The following is a 17916-nucleotide window of genomic DNA, read 5'->3' on the forward strand; positions in this document are numbered from 1 at the left end:
AAAATCTGATATTGCCCAGTTTTGCCCATTCACATCTTATTTTGCCAAATATCACTAAAAAAGCAAGGTTAACCCCTTACAATCCCAAATTGTCCAGAAATATCTGATTTTGCCCAATTTCGTTAAAAATACAAGGTTCACCCCTTACAATTTGAGATTTTTCATAAACATTTAAATTTGCCCAATTTTACTTAAAAAGCAGGGTTAACCCCTTACAATTTGAAATTTTTCATTCACATCTTATTTTGCCAAATATCACTAAAGAAGCAAGGTTAACCCCTTACAATCTGACATTTTTCATTCACATCTGATTTTGCCCAATTTTGCTAAAAATGCAAGGTTCACCCCTTACTATTTGAGATTTTCATAAAAATCTGATATTGCCCAGTTTTGCTAAAAATGCCAGGTTAACCCCTTTCAATCTGCATTTTCCTGAAACATCTGATTTTGCTCTAATTGGGCAAAGGTTAACTCTTACAATTTTTGATTTTTCATAAAAATCTGATATTGCCCAGTTTTGCCCATTCACATCTTATTTTGCCAAATATCACTAATAAAAGCAAGGTTAACCCCTTACAATCCGAAATTGTCCAGAAAGATCTGATTTTGCCCAATTTCGTTAAAAATACAAGGTTCACCCCTTACAATTTGAGATTTTTTATAAACATTTAAATTTGTCCAATTTTACTTAAAAAGCAGGGTTAACCCCTTACAATTTGAAATTTTTCATTCACATCTTATTTTGCCAAATATCACTAAAAAAGCAAGGTTAACCCCTTACAATCTGACATTTTTCATTCACATTTGATTTTGCCCAATTTTGCTAAAAATGCAAGGTTCACCCCTTAAAATTTGAGATTTTTCATAAAAATCTGATATTGCCCAGTTTTGCTAAAAAATGCCAGGTTAACCCCTTTCAATCTGCAATTTTCCTGAAACATCTGATTTTGCTCTAATTGGGCAAAGGTTAACTCTTACAATATTTGATTCTTCATAAAAATCTGATTTTGCCCAGTTTTGCCCATTCACATCTTATTTTGCCAAATATCACTGAAAAAGCAAGGTTAACCCCTTACAATCCGAAATTTTCCAGAAAGATCTGATTTTGCCCAATTTCGTTAAAAATACAAGGTTCACCCCTTACAATTTGAGATTTTTTATAAACATTTAAATTTGTCCAATTTTACTTAAAAAGCAGGGTTAACCCCTTACAATTTGAAATTTTTCATTCACATCTTATTTTGCCAAATATCACTAAAAAAGCAAGGTTAACCCCTTACAATCTGACATTTTTCATTCAAATCTGATTTTGCCAATTTTGCTAAAAATGCAAGGTTCACCCCTTACAATTTGAGATTTTTCATAAAAATCTGATATTGCCCAGTTTTGCTAAAAATGCCAGGTTAACCCCTTTCAATCTGCAATTTTTCTGAAACATCTGATTTTGCTTTAATTGGGCAAAAGTTAACTCATACAAATTTTGATTTTTTATACAAATCTGATTTTTCACAATTTTGCTAAAAATGCAAGGTGAACCCCTTACAATTTGAAATTTTTCATTCACATCTTATTTTGCCAAATATCACTAAAAAAGCAAGGTTAACCCCTAACAATCTGAAATTGTCCAGAAAATTCTGATTTTGCCCAATTTCGCTAAAAATACAAGGTTCAACCCTTACAATTTGAGATTTTCATGAACATCTAACTTTGCCAAATTTCACTAAAAAAAAACAAGGATAATCCCTTACATCTGAAATTGTCCAGAAACATCTGATTTTACCCAATTTTGCTTAAATGCAAGGTTAACCCCTTACAATTTGAAATTTTTATAAACATCTCATTTTTACCAAATTTCACTAAAGAAAAAAGTAAGGTTAATTCCTTACATCGGAATTTTTTTTCAGAAACATCTGATTTTGCCCAATTTTGCTAATATAATGCAAGGTTCACCCCTTACAATTTGAGATTTTTCATAAAAATCTCATTTTGCCAAATTTTGCTTAAAATGCAAGGTTAACACCTTTCAATCTGCAATTTTCCTGAAACATCTGATTTTGCCCTAATTGGGCAAAGGTTAACTCTTACAATTTTTGATTTTTTATACAAATCTGATTTTTCACAATTTTGCTAAAAATGCAAGGTGAACCCTTTACAATCTGACATTTTTCATAAACACCTGATTTTGCCCTATTTTGCTAAAAAATGCAAGGTTCACCCCTTACAATCTGAAATTGTCCAGAAAGTTCTGATTTTGCCCAATTTCGCTAAAAATACAAGGTTCACCCCTTACAATTTGAGATTTTCATGAACATCTAACTTTGCTAAATTTCACTAAAAAAAAACAAGGATAATCCCTTACATCTGAAATTGTCCAGAAACATCTGATTTTGCCCGATTTTGCTTAAATGCAAGGTTAACCCCTTACAATTTGAAATTTTTATAAACACCTCATTTTTACCAAATTTCACTAAAGAAAAAAGTAAGGTTAATTCCTTACATCGGAATTTTTTTTCAGAAACATCTGATTTTGTCCAATTTTGCTAATATAATGCAAGGTTCACCCCTTACAATTTGAGATTTTTCATAAAAATCTCATTTTGCCAAAATTTGCTTAAAATGCAAGGTTAACACCTTTCAATCTGCAATTTTCCTGAAACATCTGATTTTGCCCTAATTGGGCAAAGGTTAACCTCTTACAATTTTTGATTTTTCATACAAATCTGATTTTTCCAAATTTTGCTAAAAATGCAAGGTGAACCCTTTACAATCTGACATTTTTCATAAACACCTGATTTTGCCCTTTTTTGCTAAAAAATGCAAGGTTCACCCCTTACAATTTGAGATTTTTCATAAGCATTTAAATTTGCCCAATTTTACTTAAAAAGCAAGGTTAACCCCTTACAATTTGAAAAGTTTCATTCAGATCTTATTTTGCTAAATATCACTAAAAAAAGCAAGGTTAACCCCTTACAATCTGACATTTTTCGTTCACATCTGATTTTGCCCAATTTTGCTAAAAATGCAAGGTTCACCCCTTACAATTTGAGATTTTTCATAAAAATCTCATTTTGCCAAGTTTTGCTAAAAATGCCAGGTTAACCCCTTTCAATCTGCAATTTTGGGCAAAGGTTAACTCTTACAATTTTTGATTTTTCATACAAATCTGATTTTGCCCTAATTGGGCAAAGGTTAACTTCTTACAATTTTTGATTTTTCATACAAATCTGATTTTTCCAAATTTTGCTAAAAATGCAAGGTGAACCCTTTACAATCTGACATTTTTCATAAACACCTGATTTTGCCCTATTTTGCTAAAAAATGCAAGGTTCACCCCTTACAATTTGATATTGTTTAGAAACATTTAAATTTGCCAAATTTTACTAAAAAGCAAGGTTAACCCCTTACAATTTGAAAAGTTTCATTCACATCTTATTTTGCCAAATATCAATAAAGCAAGGTTAACCCCTTACAATCTGAAATTTTCCAGAAAATCTGATTTTGCCCAATTTCGCTAAAAAATGCAAGGTTCACCCCTTACAATTTGAAATGTTTCATAAACATCTAAATTTTACTAAAAATGCAAGGTTAATCCCTTACAAGCTGCAATTTTCCAGAAACTTCTGATTTTTCCCAATTTTGCTAATATGTAAGGTTGACCCCTTGCAAACTGTTAAATCAATACATGAAGTGTCCCATTTGACTTTTTTAAAACAAATTATTTTTCCAGTTTTTAGGGTAAAGGAATTTTGTCTTTTTCCTTTCTCTTTTGGTGTTGCTATATTTTGCGAATTAACTCATTCGTACGAAATGCTCATAGTCAATCAAAGAATATTTCACACATAGGGGCCTAAATTATATATTTTTAAAATTAAGTAGAGACGCATTGATCGTGCTATCATATACCATTCTATTACTATTGCGAATTACTGTATTGTTTGAAATGCTCACAATTAAAGACACGTTATTTGAAAGATGTATAAATAATATTTATATTACAATGTACATCTTTATTCTTTCCCCGTATAATTTATGGCGTTTCTTACGTCAATTGGCAATCGCGTCATTATATAATGATAGTCAAATTGATCAAACGAAACTCCGTTTTGATTATAGTCAATTATGAAATATTCATTGATTTATGACATACACCTTTGTTTCAATTTTGATACTACCCGTAGACCTGCCGAGCAGCTGTAAATATCAAACTAAACCAATGTATAAAAGATAGAGGGTAAAAAAAAATCAAAAAGTTATGTGCTAGTCAAGCTTTCAGGGGTCGGTCTGAGCCATAACAATGCCCCAGCCGATCCCTTAGTTCTCTTCCGGGGTCTCGGCGTCCCCGACCAATACACACTTCCTTCCCTGTCCATCCATATAACCCCGGAGGGCCAGGCACCATGTAAAAGCAAAGAGCTAAGGGAGGAACAGGGCGGCCCCTAAGCCCTGATCCTCCGAGTGGACCACATGCCCTGAACCTGTACGAAGGCGCCAACCTGGAACTCGCGGACAGTACCAGCAGCAGTGCTTACCGATTAAGCTAAGGTACTGTTGGTGCTTTACGACGGGAAATTAAATCTCTTATAGTAAATGATTGAACTCATACGTTAAAAACCAAAAAGACACCAGCGGGATTCGAACCCGGGACCCCGCTAACCGTGGACGACGAATCTTAACCACTCGGCCATTTCGTTACCTTAGAATTTTCCTTAAACTGAGAAAAGTTGTCTTTATGATAGGTGAGCAAACGTGCCAGGAAGATTACTGGGTCCATTTGATTTACCTTAATGGGTAAAAACAAGTCGATATAATGAGCCCAGTGTGTTTGGTTTGTTAAGAAGCTGGTAACACAGCCTAATGTGCAAAACAGTCGAGTGCTAGGCGGATCATTACGCAACAATGAACACCGCAATTGTGTATTTTCAAAAGGCAGACGCGTAGATTTCTACTCCTTGTATCTGGGCACATATAGATTCTCACCTCCCTCTCCAGCTATTTCGACTTTCTTAAAAAGAAAAATAGAGACTGTCAGCGAATCTCCGGTTTTTACCGTTTAAGTCTGGCTCTAATCACTTTACGCGATCCCCTGACGTCTCATAAATTTAGCAAATTCATGGTCTCATTAGTTTTTGAAACATACCTGTAGAACTGAAAACCAAACCCTCAAAATTATCGATTAAACCCCAAACTATAAAAGAAAACCGACTCGTGTTTGGGTTTAAAAAGACAACAAAAAGATAGACATACAAACATCGATATCAGATATACACGGATTATCTACAGGAGTATTATATAGCTGTGTATTTTTGTTGCGTCCCTGAAGTGACACTATACTCTTTAACATCACATTTGTTTTGTTTTATTCAGAGACAAAAATATCTTAATACGAGAGCGCAGCAAACGTTAGGTACCAGGTTAAGCCATGCAGGATGGCTCACCTCATGCATGTTTATATGTAGTACGTTCAAATTATACAGCCTTCAATTATTTGACAACGTTGCTATATCGTCTGATCCGACATTTGGCGAAATAAAAGGAAGAACACGAAAGCGCCACCAATCTTGAACGCGAAAAAAACCACCCCAATATTTTGTAGAGTCTGTCATTTTCATTGAAAAGGTTTTTTTTCACCAGCTTTCCCCCCCCCCACCCCCAATGTGTGTAAAGAGTGCCCTTCTTTTGTTAACAAGTGCCCTTTTTTCTGAACAAGTGCCCTTTTGAGAGAAAAAAATCGTGCCCTTTTCGTGCCAGCTGCAGTTACGAGTGCCTTTTTATTTAATTTCGCACATGTATCGCCCTGAAAAAGCCTCGTACTCGTCGGTTTTGAACAGCGCACCCATCGACAGATGGTACCAGCCCCCCCCCCCTACTTTCAGCAATTTTTAATTGAAGCAGAACAACAGTCATATAAACACTACCGCCTTGAAGATGAAACTCGCCGTGTTGGTCATTTCGGGAGATTGTAAGTCAGCCAAACCAGCTAAAACAAAAGCCCCTGTTAATCCGACTGACCAATGTTATTTTAATATAATAAGGGGGGGAATCAAAATACTTAAATTTCAAGAATATTAATAATCCTGATTCATTGCTTTAGGCCTCAGGTCTTTTTGTGCGTAGACAGTATGCAACAGTTGTCATCCACTTGTACAAGGCAAGTTTAAAAAGACAAAAGGAACTAAGAGAAAACAAATTATAAGGCACAGTTCATACAGCCATGTGCATACACATCATTTGCTCTGATCGTGAAATACTTTTCCAAATCCTTTCTTATTTTCATTTCAATCTCATTGGAAATAGTAATAATACTAGCCTAGTAACTAAATACAGGAGCGATCAAAGTTTACTACGTCCCTGGAAATTTCATATGAAGGTAGGGCGTGCCCGTTAAACATGAAGAGCGACCTCTAGAGGCCGATACCAGAAACACCTGTTGAAAAAGTGACTTCCGTGCTGTTGGTAGAATCACAATTTCTCCCTCTGGAAAATTCTACTGATCTACAACCAAATGCACCTTTTGAAAAATTGTTCATACCAAACAGAAATGTCTTAACTTTTTCTGGTAAAAAAATTCTGTAAGAGTTTACACAGGAAGTAATTGGCTTATATGTTTTGTATGGAGGAATAAGGAAGCGTGTGTACATTTTGGTAGAGAGGGTTGTGACAATCACGACCAAAGTCCAAAACACACTGAACAGCCGCAGCGTTATCCTCGGGCAAGCGACCTGTACCGTACCTGCGACCGCGGCAGGCCGGACTATTCAAGCGTATGACAAGCTACATGTAGGGCGGTACTTTACACACTGAAAGAGGAATATGCTTCGTTTTTATCTCTAGAAACTACCGAAAGACGATAATGTAGACACAGTGTTGAATTATAGAAGCTGTCTTGAGGTATCCTGAGTAAAGGTAGGGTGAATATGATGCATGACATTCATTAAATATTTCATAATCACTCAGAATTTGCAAAAATAATAAAAATTCAAGAGCAGCTGATGAACCGTTTCACGGGTCAGTGTTTGTGTTTGTAAATTGTACATGTACATACATGTACACACCATGTCAAGTCAAAGACAGCAGATAATGGATATGGGTATTTGGATTGAATAATTTGACACTGGTTGAATCTTTATATGTCTATTCATTATTGCTTGTGTCATGTGTGTAGACATTCATGGAGCAATGTGATTTTCATATTTCAAAATTATCGTGTGTAATTTGCTTTAGTGATTTACTTTAATTAGGCGAAGTAAAAAAACCCATGTTTCTCGTCCCCGCCCGCTTCCTTTTTGGAGGCCGCCTGGATTTTTTTAATAATTTTTTTATTTTTAAAAAATGCAGTAAAAAAACACAGAAAAAGTCCGCGGTTAAAGCAAACGCATCTAAAACTGTTCATTCATGTCATTGTAGACCAATACAACTCTAAATGACACTGTAAGCCTAAATATGTTCAGTTCTCCTGTCCAACTTGTCTTTCTTTTTAAAAGTGTCTTTGAACAGTGGAAACACCAACGGTTGCAGGAAATTTTAAAATGGCGGCCATCTAGAAAAAAAGGAAAAATAAAAAGCCCCTCTTCCTCCTTTTTTTCAAAAACCTGGACGAGAAACATGTTGTTTTTTTATTCGGCCTTATACATAAGGTGTAATTGAAGCCGTCAGACTAATGCCTAAGTTTGTTATTGAATTTTATTTCATGTTGTTTTCAAATGGTTCAGTCATTGTTAATGTTAGTCATTTACCTTGTTCCATGAGTTCCGGATAACAAACATCATTCAGGCTGCTTTCGACTCAAATCCGTGAATTCAAGTGAAATTGGTTAAAAAGTTTACCTTGAGTGATGGAGTTACTACAAAATATTTTTTCCAAATGTATGCTCTTTTAATTTTGACTTTGCAATGTCAACAGTGCTGATGCCATTTTTCCTAATTCCAGATCTTTTTAATCAGTTCCGAATCAATCAAAAATTGCTTCGTGCAAATACATTTTTTTCAGCCAGAACCACCATGAATCGAGCACATTTTCCGATAATTTTTTTGTTTTGAAAAACAGTTCATTCAAGAGAATTCCAGCAAATTTTAAAAAAGAGAATTTATGTAAATTATTTTTAAACTTTGTCTGCAGCGCGACGGCACGAACACGCACGGACCAAAAACCTTTGACCCATATCACAGAATACGTCACATAAAATCGCTTAACGCTCGTGTGGTTGGGTCCTACATGTACGCGAAATCCAGAAAGTACATTTAGGCAAGAACATACGGTCGTTTGTTGATGAATTTTCAAATGTTAGAGACTCTGCAATTTATTTTGATTCAACAAACATTTGATGCAAGAGCAAATACGATTGCAGAGTATGAACAAAATATTCAAAATCTCACGGTCCTAGTGGTGATGTATGTATCGAGGAGAAAATTTCTTGTAGCTTCGTGGCTTCCGTGATTTTCTACATTATGAACACGTCAAACTGTGCAGATTCGCATGGAATCAACAATAAAACGTGTATGAATATCGCACTTTTTATCGCACGAAGCTGTTCAAAACTAATACAAACAAAATGTTGTCCTTAGCATAGAAGTCTGCTTTTAATTATAGCCTACATGTACATTGAAAAAGTCGTTTTGGAATAATAAAAAAAAATCATTGACTCTTAAATTCATAAAAAAGAGGGGCCTGTTCCTACTTGTTGATGGAGCAGACTTTATAAATGTGTGGTTTATAACCAGGTAGGTGCCTGGCCCAAGATGGCGACCAGGCCCCTAACCGTTTTTAAACATCACATGTGTAGTATGGCCAATAGGATGGGATTGTGCCGTTGATGATACGAGCATGACATTTGGCACACAATCAGATTATGTCTTGAAACAGATCGGCTAAAGGGCCATCGCAGATTTGTCCTTTGAAAAAATATCTATGGCAGCCCATTTTGAAAATTTTGAAAGTTGCCTGTTATTCTACCTATATTTTCTCAAAGGAATTTATGGAATTTACAGTTGATTTAATATCAACAATTTTTGGTGTAATTCCTTACCTGAAAAATTGTTTGGCTGAATTAATTTAAATGTGGATTGTGATAACCTGTAGTATTTAAGTGCATCCTTGGGTTGTAAATCTTTTAGTGAATGGTTATGAATATGTAGTGTGAAATGCAGTCTATACAAGTGATGGTTCATTTGTGACTCATCTGTGAATTCAGCCAGAACAACATCATGTTATTAGTATCGATTGGTGTCATGTGTCAGTGAACTTTCTGATTACTAACTGACTAATCCCCAGCATTGTTAAAGCCTCTATTCATGTGCTAAGAAATTACATCATTTTGAACAACACAGTGTGAATAAGAAGTTCAAAAGGAAGTTCCAAAAGATAAAATATTAGGCCTACAACGAGACTGAATACCAAGTCTACCTTCCAAACAACTTTGCAATATAATACCAAATCCGCATTCCATATTCACACTTGTGTGAAAGTTTTGGTTGTCCATAATATCCAATTGCAAGGGTCTTGTTAAACTTGTCTGACCTTCTAATCCCTACTATGCTAACCCTCCCAGTACACAGCTAGGCCAGTGTGTGTACACATGCTGAGTATTGAGTGTGTGAAATACCACAGAAGTTGGTTCCATTGTACCCCCTGACATGTAATTTGCATTCAGCTCAGTGAACAGATATACCCATTGATGGTATGCCATTGTTGGAAACCAGATTGTATTGACTTCCATGCTGGTTTTTTTTTTTTATGTGTGGGAAGCTCAGAGGACAGAGTCTACCAGGGATTTGTGTGTGTACATGTACCACAACAGGTCTGTGTGGGTGGGGCATTAGTTGAGCTGTAGATGATTAAACGACAGTCATAATTTGAAATGTTTGCAACATGCTTCATGTTAATTAAATGTTCTTTTAAAGTTGTGTGGAATGTGGTAGACTGCTTCAAACCGGTGATCACTACTACTTTAGTTTTGATCAAATTAGAGTCAAGGGTGATTTATATCATTGAAAAATTACCTTTTCAACCTCAGAAAGCAGCCTTCTCTCAATTCCAATAACAACTATTTTGGGGGCTATTTTGAACAGTTTCTTGCGATAGAAATTACAATTTTTGTACGCGGTTTTTCATTGGTGCCATGTGATTCAGTGCGCCTTAAGCATTCACAGTGCATCGCTCGGTGATCGCCATCTTTATTTTCGTGTTGCGTTTTGTCGTTGCTATCGTCATTTTACCCCCAAAGTGCCCTCAAAAAATTTGAAACACTGCCGTCTATCTATGCCATACAATGTACCTGCATTTTGTTACTATGTCGCCAACTACAATAACATGTAGTTTGGTAAGTCAAATCAATGAAAAGTGGATTTTGTTCTGAACCGGGCTGTAACTACATGATCGCCAGTTTTCCAACCAGAGAAAAATTGGAGTAGGCTAATATTCCCCCGATTAAAGTATTAAACACCCTAAAAAGTCAGTTTGCATTAATTTTTTTTCGTCAGTGCCAATAAATACAAGAAAATCACGAAAGTTACGCTTTATAAAATGCAAAGTTTGTGTCTAAACTTAAACACTTTTCATTTAAATTTTGTTTTATAGCCCTTAGTGTAGGCAGCTGAGTAAAGTTTGTATTAATATAAATTTATGATAAATCTGTCAATCAATGAAGATGAAGCCAGTGTCAAAAAGAGATTTTTTTTTTCCACACACATCCTCCGGTACACAGCCAGAAATAACGACTGAATCCTATTAAGTACCGTGTCCTGTGAAAGATTCTCCAGGCAGCTATGAGTTGGGATGTTCAAAATTTGATTCTTTCAAACAATTTATTCATAAACATTACTTTCCAACCCCCAAGTTCTTTTAGAACTTAAAGCAGGACTGTTCTTATCAGAACAAAAACTACTCAGCGAAAGTTGATAATAAGCAGGACAAGTTCTTTTCAGAACTAACTATCTTCTAAGCAGTAGTTATTACCACATGGTGTTACCACAAACCGAAACGATACCGATACTCCACCATGCAAAGCCTCAAATCTTACAACCCCCAATTGTTTTGCAGTACGTGTACATGCAGCTGAGGTAGTCCAAGATGGCTGCCAGTCATCGTAGAGGCAGAGGTGAACGTTACTCTTCCAACCTCAGCTCAACGTCTGGCATTGTAGAGTACAGCTACGTCCATGATACAAGTGGGTCCGACACCAGAAATGGTGGTGTCTACACTGAACGCAAGCGTGAGTATGATTTTCTTCATTTCTATATTTTTTTTCTATTAAAAAAAAGAAATTAGGAAAAATACAAACTAAATTACTACTTAAAAAATGAACAAATCACACTCTTCAAAACGCCAAGTTACATGTAGTCTCTTCATAGAGTCACTCACAACTGGCACAAGAGTAGTACCAAAGAAATCAATTAGTAATTTACTCATTTAAAATTGATGATGTTACTACCGGTAGTTTTCTTTATGTTTTTAAAATGAACAGGAACTGTTCAGAAAAACAGAAACTGTTCAGAAATGTATGTATTTGAAAAAAAAAAAAAAAAATATAAAATCATGTACATTTAATTCAGTGGGAAGGTTTTACGACTCTACAACAGGTGAAAACTGTTTGGTATTGTTGATAAACATCTCAACATAGAAATAAAAGATTCTCAAATAGTTTAAACATTTTTAGGGAGAACCCTTAAGCCTTCATGCTTCATTGTGGCATTTAGTAAAAAAATTAAACCAGCACATTGTAGATCTGTTTATACGGCCACTGGTACACAGTTGTGTCAAAAATAATCATTTGTAACCCAAGCAAAGACGGGGAGTAGACCTACATCACACAGCGTGCACTGATGCTGTACTTAGTCACCAATCGTTAATCATTGTTGCCAACTAGAAATACATTCCAAGTGCATGAATCGTTAAATGGAGAGTATAGATTTCAAAATTGGACACCCATTAGATCGATGTTACAATTGTGTGCCAATTTGGTGTGGGATGGAGGACTTTCAAGCTATTTTTGACAATTCTGTCTGAAGTAAGCTGTGTATGGTGGCTTTTGTGGCTTACATACATACATGTATACAAAATGTTTTTGTACGTAATTTGGAATGCATTTAAGTATGCTTAGAAAAGTTCCAAAAAAGCTGGTTTTGAAGTCTGTGTTTGCCAAAACTTTAAAATTGTTTAATTTTTGGAGAACCATTTTGAACAGCGATTGTCCCACATGTATTGCGTGCTTCATGTGGGTTAAATATCAACCCAGACCTGATTCCGTTTCAAGCACACTATCATCAGTAGCCTCAACACAAAAGTCTAAATCGCTGTTGGGGGCAGGCGTTTATTTGCATACTGGTATGTCTGGCTATTTTTCTTACCCAAAGACCACTCATTCAATGGGTGAGTGAATTTCAAAACTTTGAGGAATTTTCAAAATAATGACTATTGTTATTTTGGAATGTTGATAAAGATAATAATCAACTCCCCTAAAAAATTGGGAAGTATTTCAAGGCTACATCTACCTCAACCTTTGAATTTTTTTTCAGTGTTTTTTTACAAGATTTTTGTTATACTTATACTATAGCCATAAAATTTAGTTCAATCGTTCTGGTTTGTTGTTATTAATGTTTTTCTATCCCTCTTTGGCTGGAATTTTCAGCTTCAACTGTATGCCATCATTGCAGTCAAAATCAGTCAAGTGACTGTTTAAAGCAGTTAAGAGTTCACTTGTACCGGATATTAAATCAAGCAACGTCGTGATTGATATGCCGGCTGTACATTTACACGTGTACCTACACGTATCATTTCCCTCTTTGTCTGTTGATGGGTGATCTGACTTCTTTTTATCAGCCTGTATACAAATGCATGGTAGAGGAAGTGGAAGAAAATTTTGGCTGTCTGTGATTGATCAAACAATACAAATGTAGGAGGGTTAAATTTTTTTTTGCTTCTTGACTTAGCGTTTTTGTGCTGAAAATGATGTACATGTACATGTAGCCTGCAATATATTTATGTAACATTTCCCCAACTAACTCCCCCAACGCAGTCCCCTAATATGTTTTTTTGGGGGGGGAGGGGTGATGAAACTACATCCAATGGTTCGAAATAATATTTGTTTATAAACGATATGCTGAGGATTACTATTTGATTAAATTGTGAAGAATGTATTGTACAAGCGATAAATTATAATGAATTTAAGTTTTAATCACCGGATGCCATCGATAAGGCTGAGATTATAAGAATGAAATCTGCTTTGCCAAATATTGGTCTTGAAGATTTGCATTGGACGCACCCAAGCTGTCCAAAAAATTTAATATTTTACACAATTACCGCACACCGGTGTCAAATTCAACTACAGTTGCCAGCTTTGATGTCCCACTGGAGCTCGTTGCCACAGACATTGATTACAAGACCTCAGACACAATTACTGATGTACTCCCACAGGACTCTGTTTATCCTACCATATACAGCCCGTCACCTTTTGGTACCATTTTTTTTTTCTTCCTCAACCTCTTACATCTGTTGCTCTGGCTCCAACATGGAATATGTCAACAGCTCTGCCTTCCTAGCGGATCGCATGCCTTTCATACTTACGTGGGTTCGGTGACAGCTTATTACAACTCCTTCGCTGTATCGGGCGGAGGCGGGTACTAGGTCGTTGCTTGTCGGTTTGTTCTTATCAAATCCTTCGGAGTTCTTGAGTGCTCTAAGGGGGTTCATAGTCCTTGGCTTTGGATTTCAGACGTGTCAGTGTGCCTGGATGTCTGGGCACAGCATGGAGGCTGGATCCTCTGGACTTACTAATGGCCTGGATTACCAGTAAACTCGGTATTCTGTGTCTTCCAACCACCCCCAGCGGATGCACTTCTTAGTTTTGAATCAAGATAAACACATCTCTGCTGTTTTTATTGCTCCAGCTTGCGATGCTGTCCCACTTGATTGGTGTACATAATTTTATAGGTTGCTGTTAAAGGGGACATCATCGTGCGAAATTGAAGATGAGAAATTTGAAATCACGCTGAAGAACATCAGTGATGATCAGCTATCTGGTCATAATTTTTGGGATGGTTGAGCCTGTTTCGTGTTGAGATTTCTGACTTCAGTTTGGATTTTATAACATCAGTGTAATGGCAGTGTACGGCTGGCAACACAAGTCTGAGTGCATCGGTGTGAAACTCCCAGGTATGTAGGTCTGATGATGTAATCCAAGTTTATCCAACCCCCACCAACCTCAATGCTTCCCCTTGCCACACCCACCCACTCCTAATTTTGTTTACAATGTAAATTTAATTGTGATTAATACTTCATCTCAACGCAGTCACTGTTTCATAATAGATACTGATTGCTCGCGGTTTGCCAACACTTGGCACCTGGTACTGTACCTACAGCCCAGCCGCTATCACTTTGTAATCGCCATCACAAAGTATTTGAACTTGTTGTGTCCCTACATGTATTTATACATGCAGAATCACATTTGTATTCAGGATGGATACTGACAACTCGGCTCCAAGAAAGTTGATCTTTTGATAGACATGCATTTGTCACCAGACCAAGGTGACCAAAAGCTTACTTAAAAGTAACATGTTGTAACAGTGATTGTACAAATGTAATTCACATTTCAAATATTTGAGGCTTTATTCAGTTGTATCGAAGACATTCACAGTTTCCCCATGCAATACAAGTCTTCAAAAGTTCAAGATACATTGCTTACACTGTTTCTTGCAAATGTTCCATGTGTATGCAATACAAGTCTTCAAAAGTTGAAGATACATTGATTATATCAGATGTGTATAGTACAGTGAAGTAACCTGTACAGTTGGTGGGAATTCAATCTTAACCTCTACCCTGACCCCAGGAGGTCACCAACTCTGTTGGAACTTTATGGTCGGTCATATGCGCATCATACGGAAGCTTGAATTGCCTTCCGAGATACCGCGTTACCGCGATAATTTATCGCAGAAATCAGGAAATCAGAGATAATTCCTTCCACGATACCGCGTTACTGCGATAATTTATCACAGAAATCGTGAAATCAAAGATAAATCATTCAACGATACCGCGTTGCTGTGATAATTTATCACAGAAATCCAGAAATCAGAGATAATTTCTTCCGCGATACCGCGTTACTGTGATAATTTATCACAGAAATCCAGAAATCAAAGATAAATCATTCAACGATACCGCGTTACTGCGATAATTTATCACAGAAATCCAGAAATCAGAGATAATTCCTTCCGCGATACCGCGTTACTGTGATAATCACAGAAATCCAGAAATCAGAGATAATTCCTTCCGCGATACCGCGTTACTGTGATAATTTATCACAGAAATCCAGAAATGCGATAATTTATCGCAGTAACGCGGTATCGCGGAAGGAATTATCTCTGAATTCAGGATTTCTGTGATAAATTATCATGGTAACGCGGTATCGCGGAATAGGTATCTTTGATTTCTGGATTTCTGTGATAAATTATCACAGTAACGCGGTATCGCGGAAGGAATTATCTCTGATTTCTGGATTTCTGTGATAAATTATCACAGTAACGCGGTATCGCGGAAGGAATTATCTCTGATTTCTGGATTTCTGTGATAAATTATCACGGTAACGCGGTATCGAGGAATACGTATCTCTGATTTCTGGATTTCTGTGATAAATTATCGCAGTAACGCGGTATCGTTGAATGATTTATCTTTGATTTCTGGATTTCTGTGATAAATTATCACAGTAACGCGGTATCGCGGAAGGAATTATCGCTGATTTCTGGATTTCTGTGATAAATTATCACGGTAACGCGGTATCGAGGAATACGTATCTCTGATTTCTGGATTTCTGTGATAAATTATCGCGGTAACGCGGTATCGCGGAAGGCAATTCAAGCTTCCGTAGCATCAAGACTTTCATGCATGAACATGTTTATGTGGTCCTGTTGAATATATGAAAAAGTTGGTTTCAAAAGTTATATTTCAAAGCCTGCTGTCCAACAGGATCAATTAAAAAAGTTCCCTATCTGCATGGTTTGTGCAAATTGAAACATGTTGCGCCCAAAGCAATTGATGGCAGTACCGGTACCAGTACTTGTGTTTACCAAGAAGAAAGCACATCCCTGAAAATTGGCTTAATTAATAATAAACCCGTAACCCCCTCTCAGGTCTTCCAAAATCCACCTGGAGATTTTTGGAGGATTTTTTTTTTAGATTAATGAAGGTATAGGCCTAATTCCAGCAACTAATTATTGCTGGGTACGATCTTGATCTGACTTGGAAGTTCCAAGTTCAAAGATTGTTCCATTGGTTTCCTGCTGCTGCACAAGAACCTTATAATCTCAATTTATTAAGTAATACTTAGCAAACATTGCCAAGGGACTTCGGTTTTCAAAGTAGATGTTGATATTTAGGAACCACTTAGAACATACATGTACATGTACACCTTTACTTGGCGTAAAATTGTTTTTTTTTTTAACTGTGTGGGATGACAAAACTTTTCTTTCCTTATTTATGTGTTGAGAAGCCGCGCCCCAAAGTTGTTCCTCCCCCCCCCCCATGTCTTGGCAAAGTAACAAAATTCCTATAAATTCTGACTAGCTCTGACATAGATCAGATCCCGTCATTTGTTTGTTCCACCCTCTAAGTCTTAAAAAAGAGAAAGCATCTAGCCTTTTGCCATAAATCGTTGCTTTCAATCCAAATCATTCGCAGCTAACTATTCACACGTTACAAGGGGATTTTTTTTCTATTAGGCTTAAGTCACACAAACAAACTACCAGGTTTATATAGCCCCACATGTTTGTAGTTTCGCTTTCTCCCAAGGACACCATTAGGCCAAAAAAAATAAGTCTCCGGTTTCTGGTATGGAGCTTGCCCCAAAAGTGGTGCGGCGACGCGGCTTTTTTTTTTTTTTTTACCTGTTTTTTTTTTTTTTTTTTTGGCTTCAAATGTCGGCTGATGACTGCAAATGGTGCCCGACTAAACTTAGTGCAAATATATGGGAGTCCAGAGAGGCCACATAAAGCTTATTCTCGATCATAACCCCATCTAAAAACACGTTAAAATTGTGCAGCAGCAGAATTCCAGTCAAACCAGTGAGTTTGGCGGTTTTGAGACATCATCTTTTATTGAAAAAAAAACTTTTTCATTTTGCCTACGCGCATGGCTACGGCGACGCGCGCGCATACCAGAAACCGGAGACTTTTTTTTTGTGGCCTTACTGCGCCAGCCCTTTTTAGACTCCACATTTTTTGGCCAGTACCTTTGACCTTAGCGCCGCCTGTATCCATTACAAGAAATGCCAGTGGCTTTGTATTATGGCTAATTCCTGAGGTATTGGTCATTACAATAACACTTGGTTATTGTTCTCTAGGGAAAGCCATGGCCCTTGGGTTTGTGTGTCAAGATACTGGCCTTCATCATGTGTTGATTTATGAATGCAGAGTATTTACATTATCCAGCATAGCCCTTTCAAAAGTCCATAAAATGCATGTTGTGCATTATTTAAAAAATAATTTAGTATTTGATTATTGGAACTTGAATTTGATCAAATATTCAAATATTTGAACATTGACATTGAGGTCAAAGTTTTTTTATGAATATCATGTACGTGTACAGTACATGTACAATGTACATTTTTGATGTATCCAAAAATATGTACAGGTCTGTATTTGAAGGAAGCCTACATGTACATGTACATGAAGTGTTTAAAAATGTAATTGTAGTTGAAGTGCAAGTTAAACCGCACGCATCTCAAACATGCCCTTTGATCTGTGTGGGTGTTGGGTACTTTTTTTGATTGAAACAAAATGGTTATCCTACAAAAGAATATCATGTGAGTGCCTACAGTTGATGTATCCATACATGTGTACACAGAAGTTGAAGTCGGTTCATTTCAGCGAGGCATTATCATTACCCCAAAATCTAATGGTTGTGGTTTTCAAATGTCTAATTTTCAGTTTAAATAGA

The 17916-nt window shown here is 36.5% G+C and overlaps 1 protein-coding gene across 21 annotated transcripts in view; it reads left to right on the forward strand.

Annotated features, from left to right (window-relative positions):
- The first annotated feature begins 6465 nt into the window (after positions 1 to 6465).
- LOC119721196 (titin-like) overlaps positions 6466 to 17916 on the forward strand; it is a 210720-nt gene continuing 199269 nt past the window's right edge. For 18 of the 21 annotated variants that reach the window (XM_038191102.1, XM_038191117.1, XM_038191109.1 and 15 more), the window contains exons 1-2: positions 6467 to 6903; positions 11035 to 11206. In XM_038191102.1, the coding sequence (XP_038047030.1) occupies positions 11065 to 11206 (142 nt within the window). In that variant the 5' untranslated portion in view covers positions 6467 to 6903; positions 11035 to 11064. Of the gene's footprint in view, positions 6904 to 11034; positions 11207 to 13585; positions 14146 to 17916 lie in introns of those variants that run through there. The other 3 variants (XM_038191122.1, XM_038191121.1, XM_038191106.1) reach the window with 2 other exon arrangements.

This window comes from Patiria miniata, unplaced genomic scaffold (genome assembly GCF_015706575.1).
Source record: "Patiria miniata isolate m_02_andy unplaced genomic scaffold, ASM1570657v1 HiC_scaffold_13, whole genome shotgun sequence".
Taxonomy (NCBI): Eukaryota; Metazoa; Echinodermata; class Asteroidea; order Valvatida; family Asterinidae; genus Patiria; species Patiria miniata.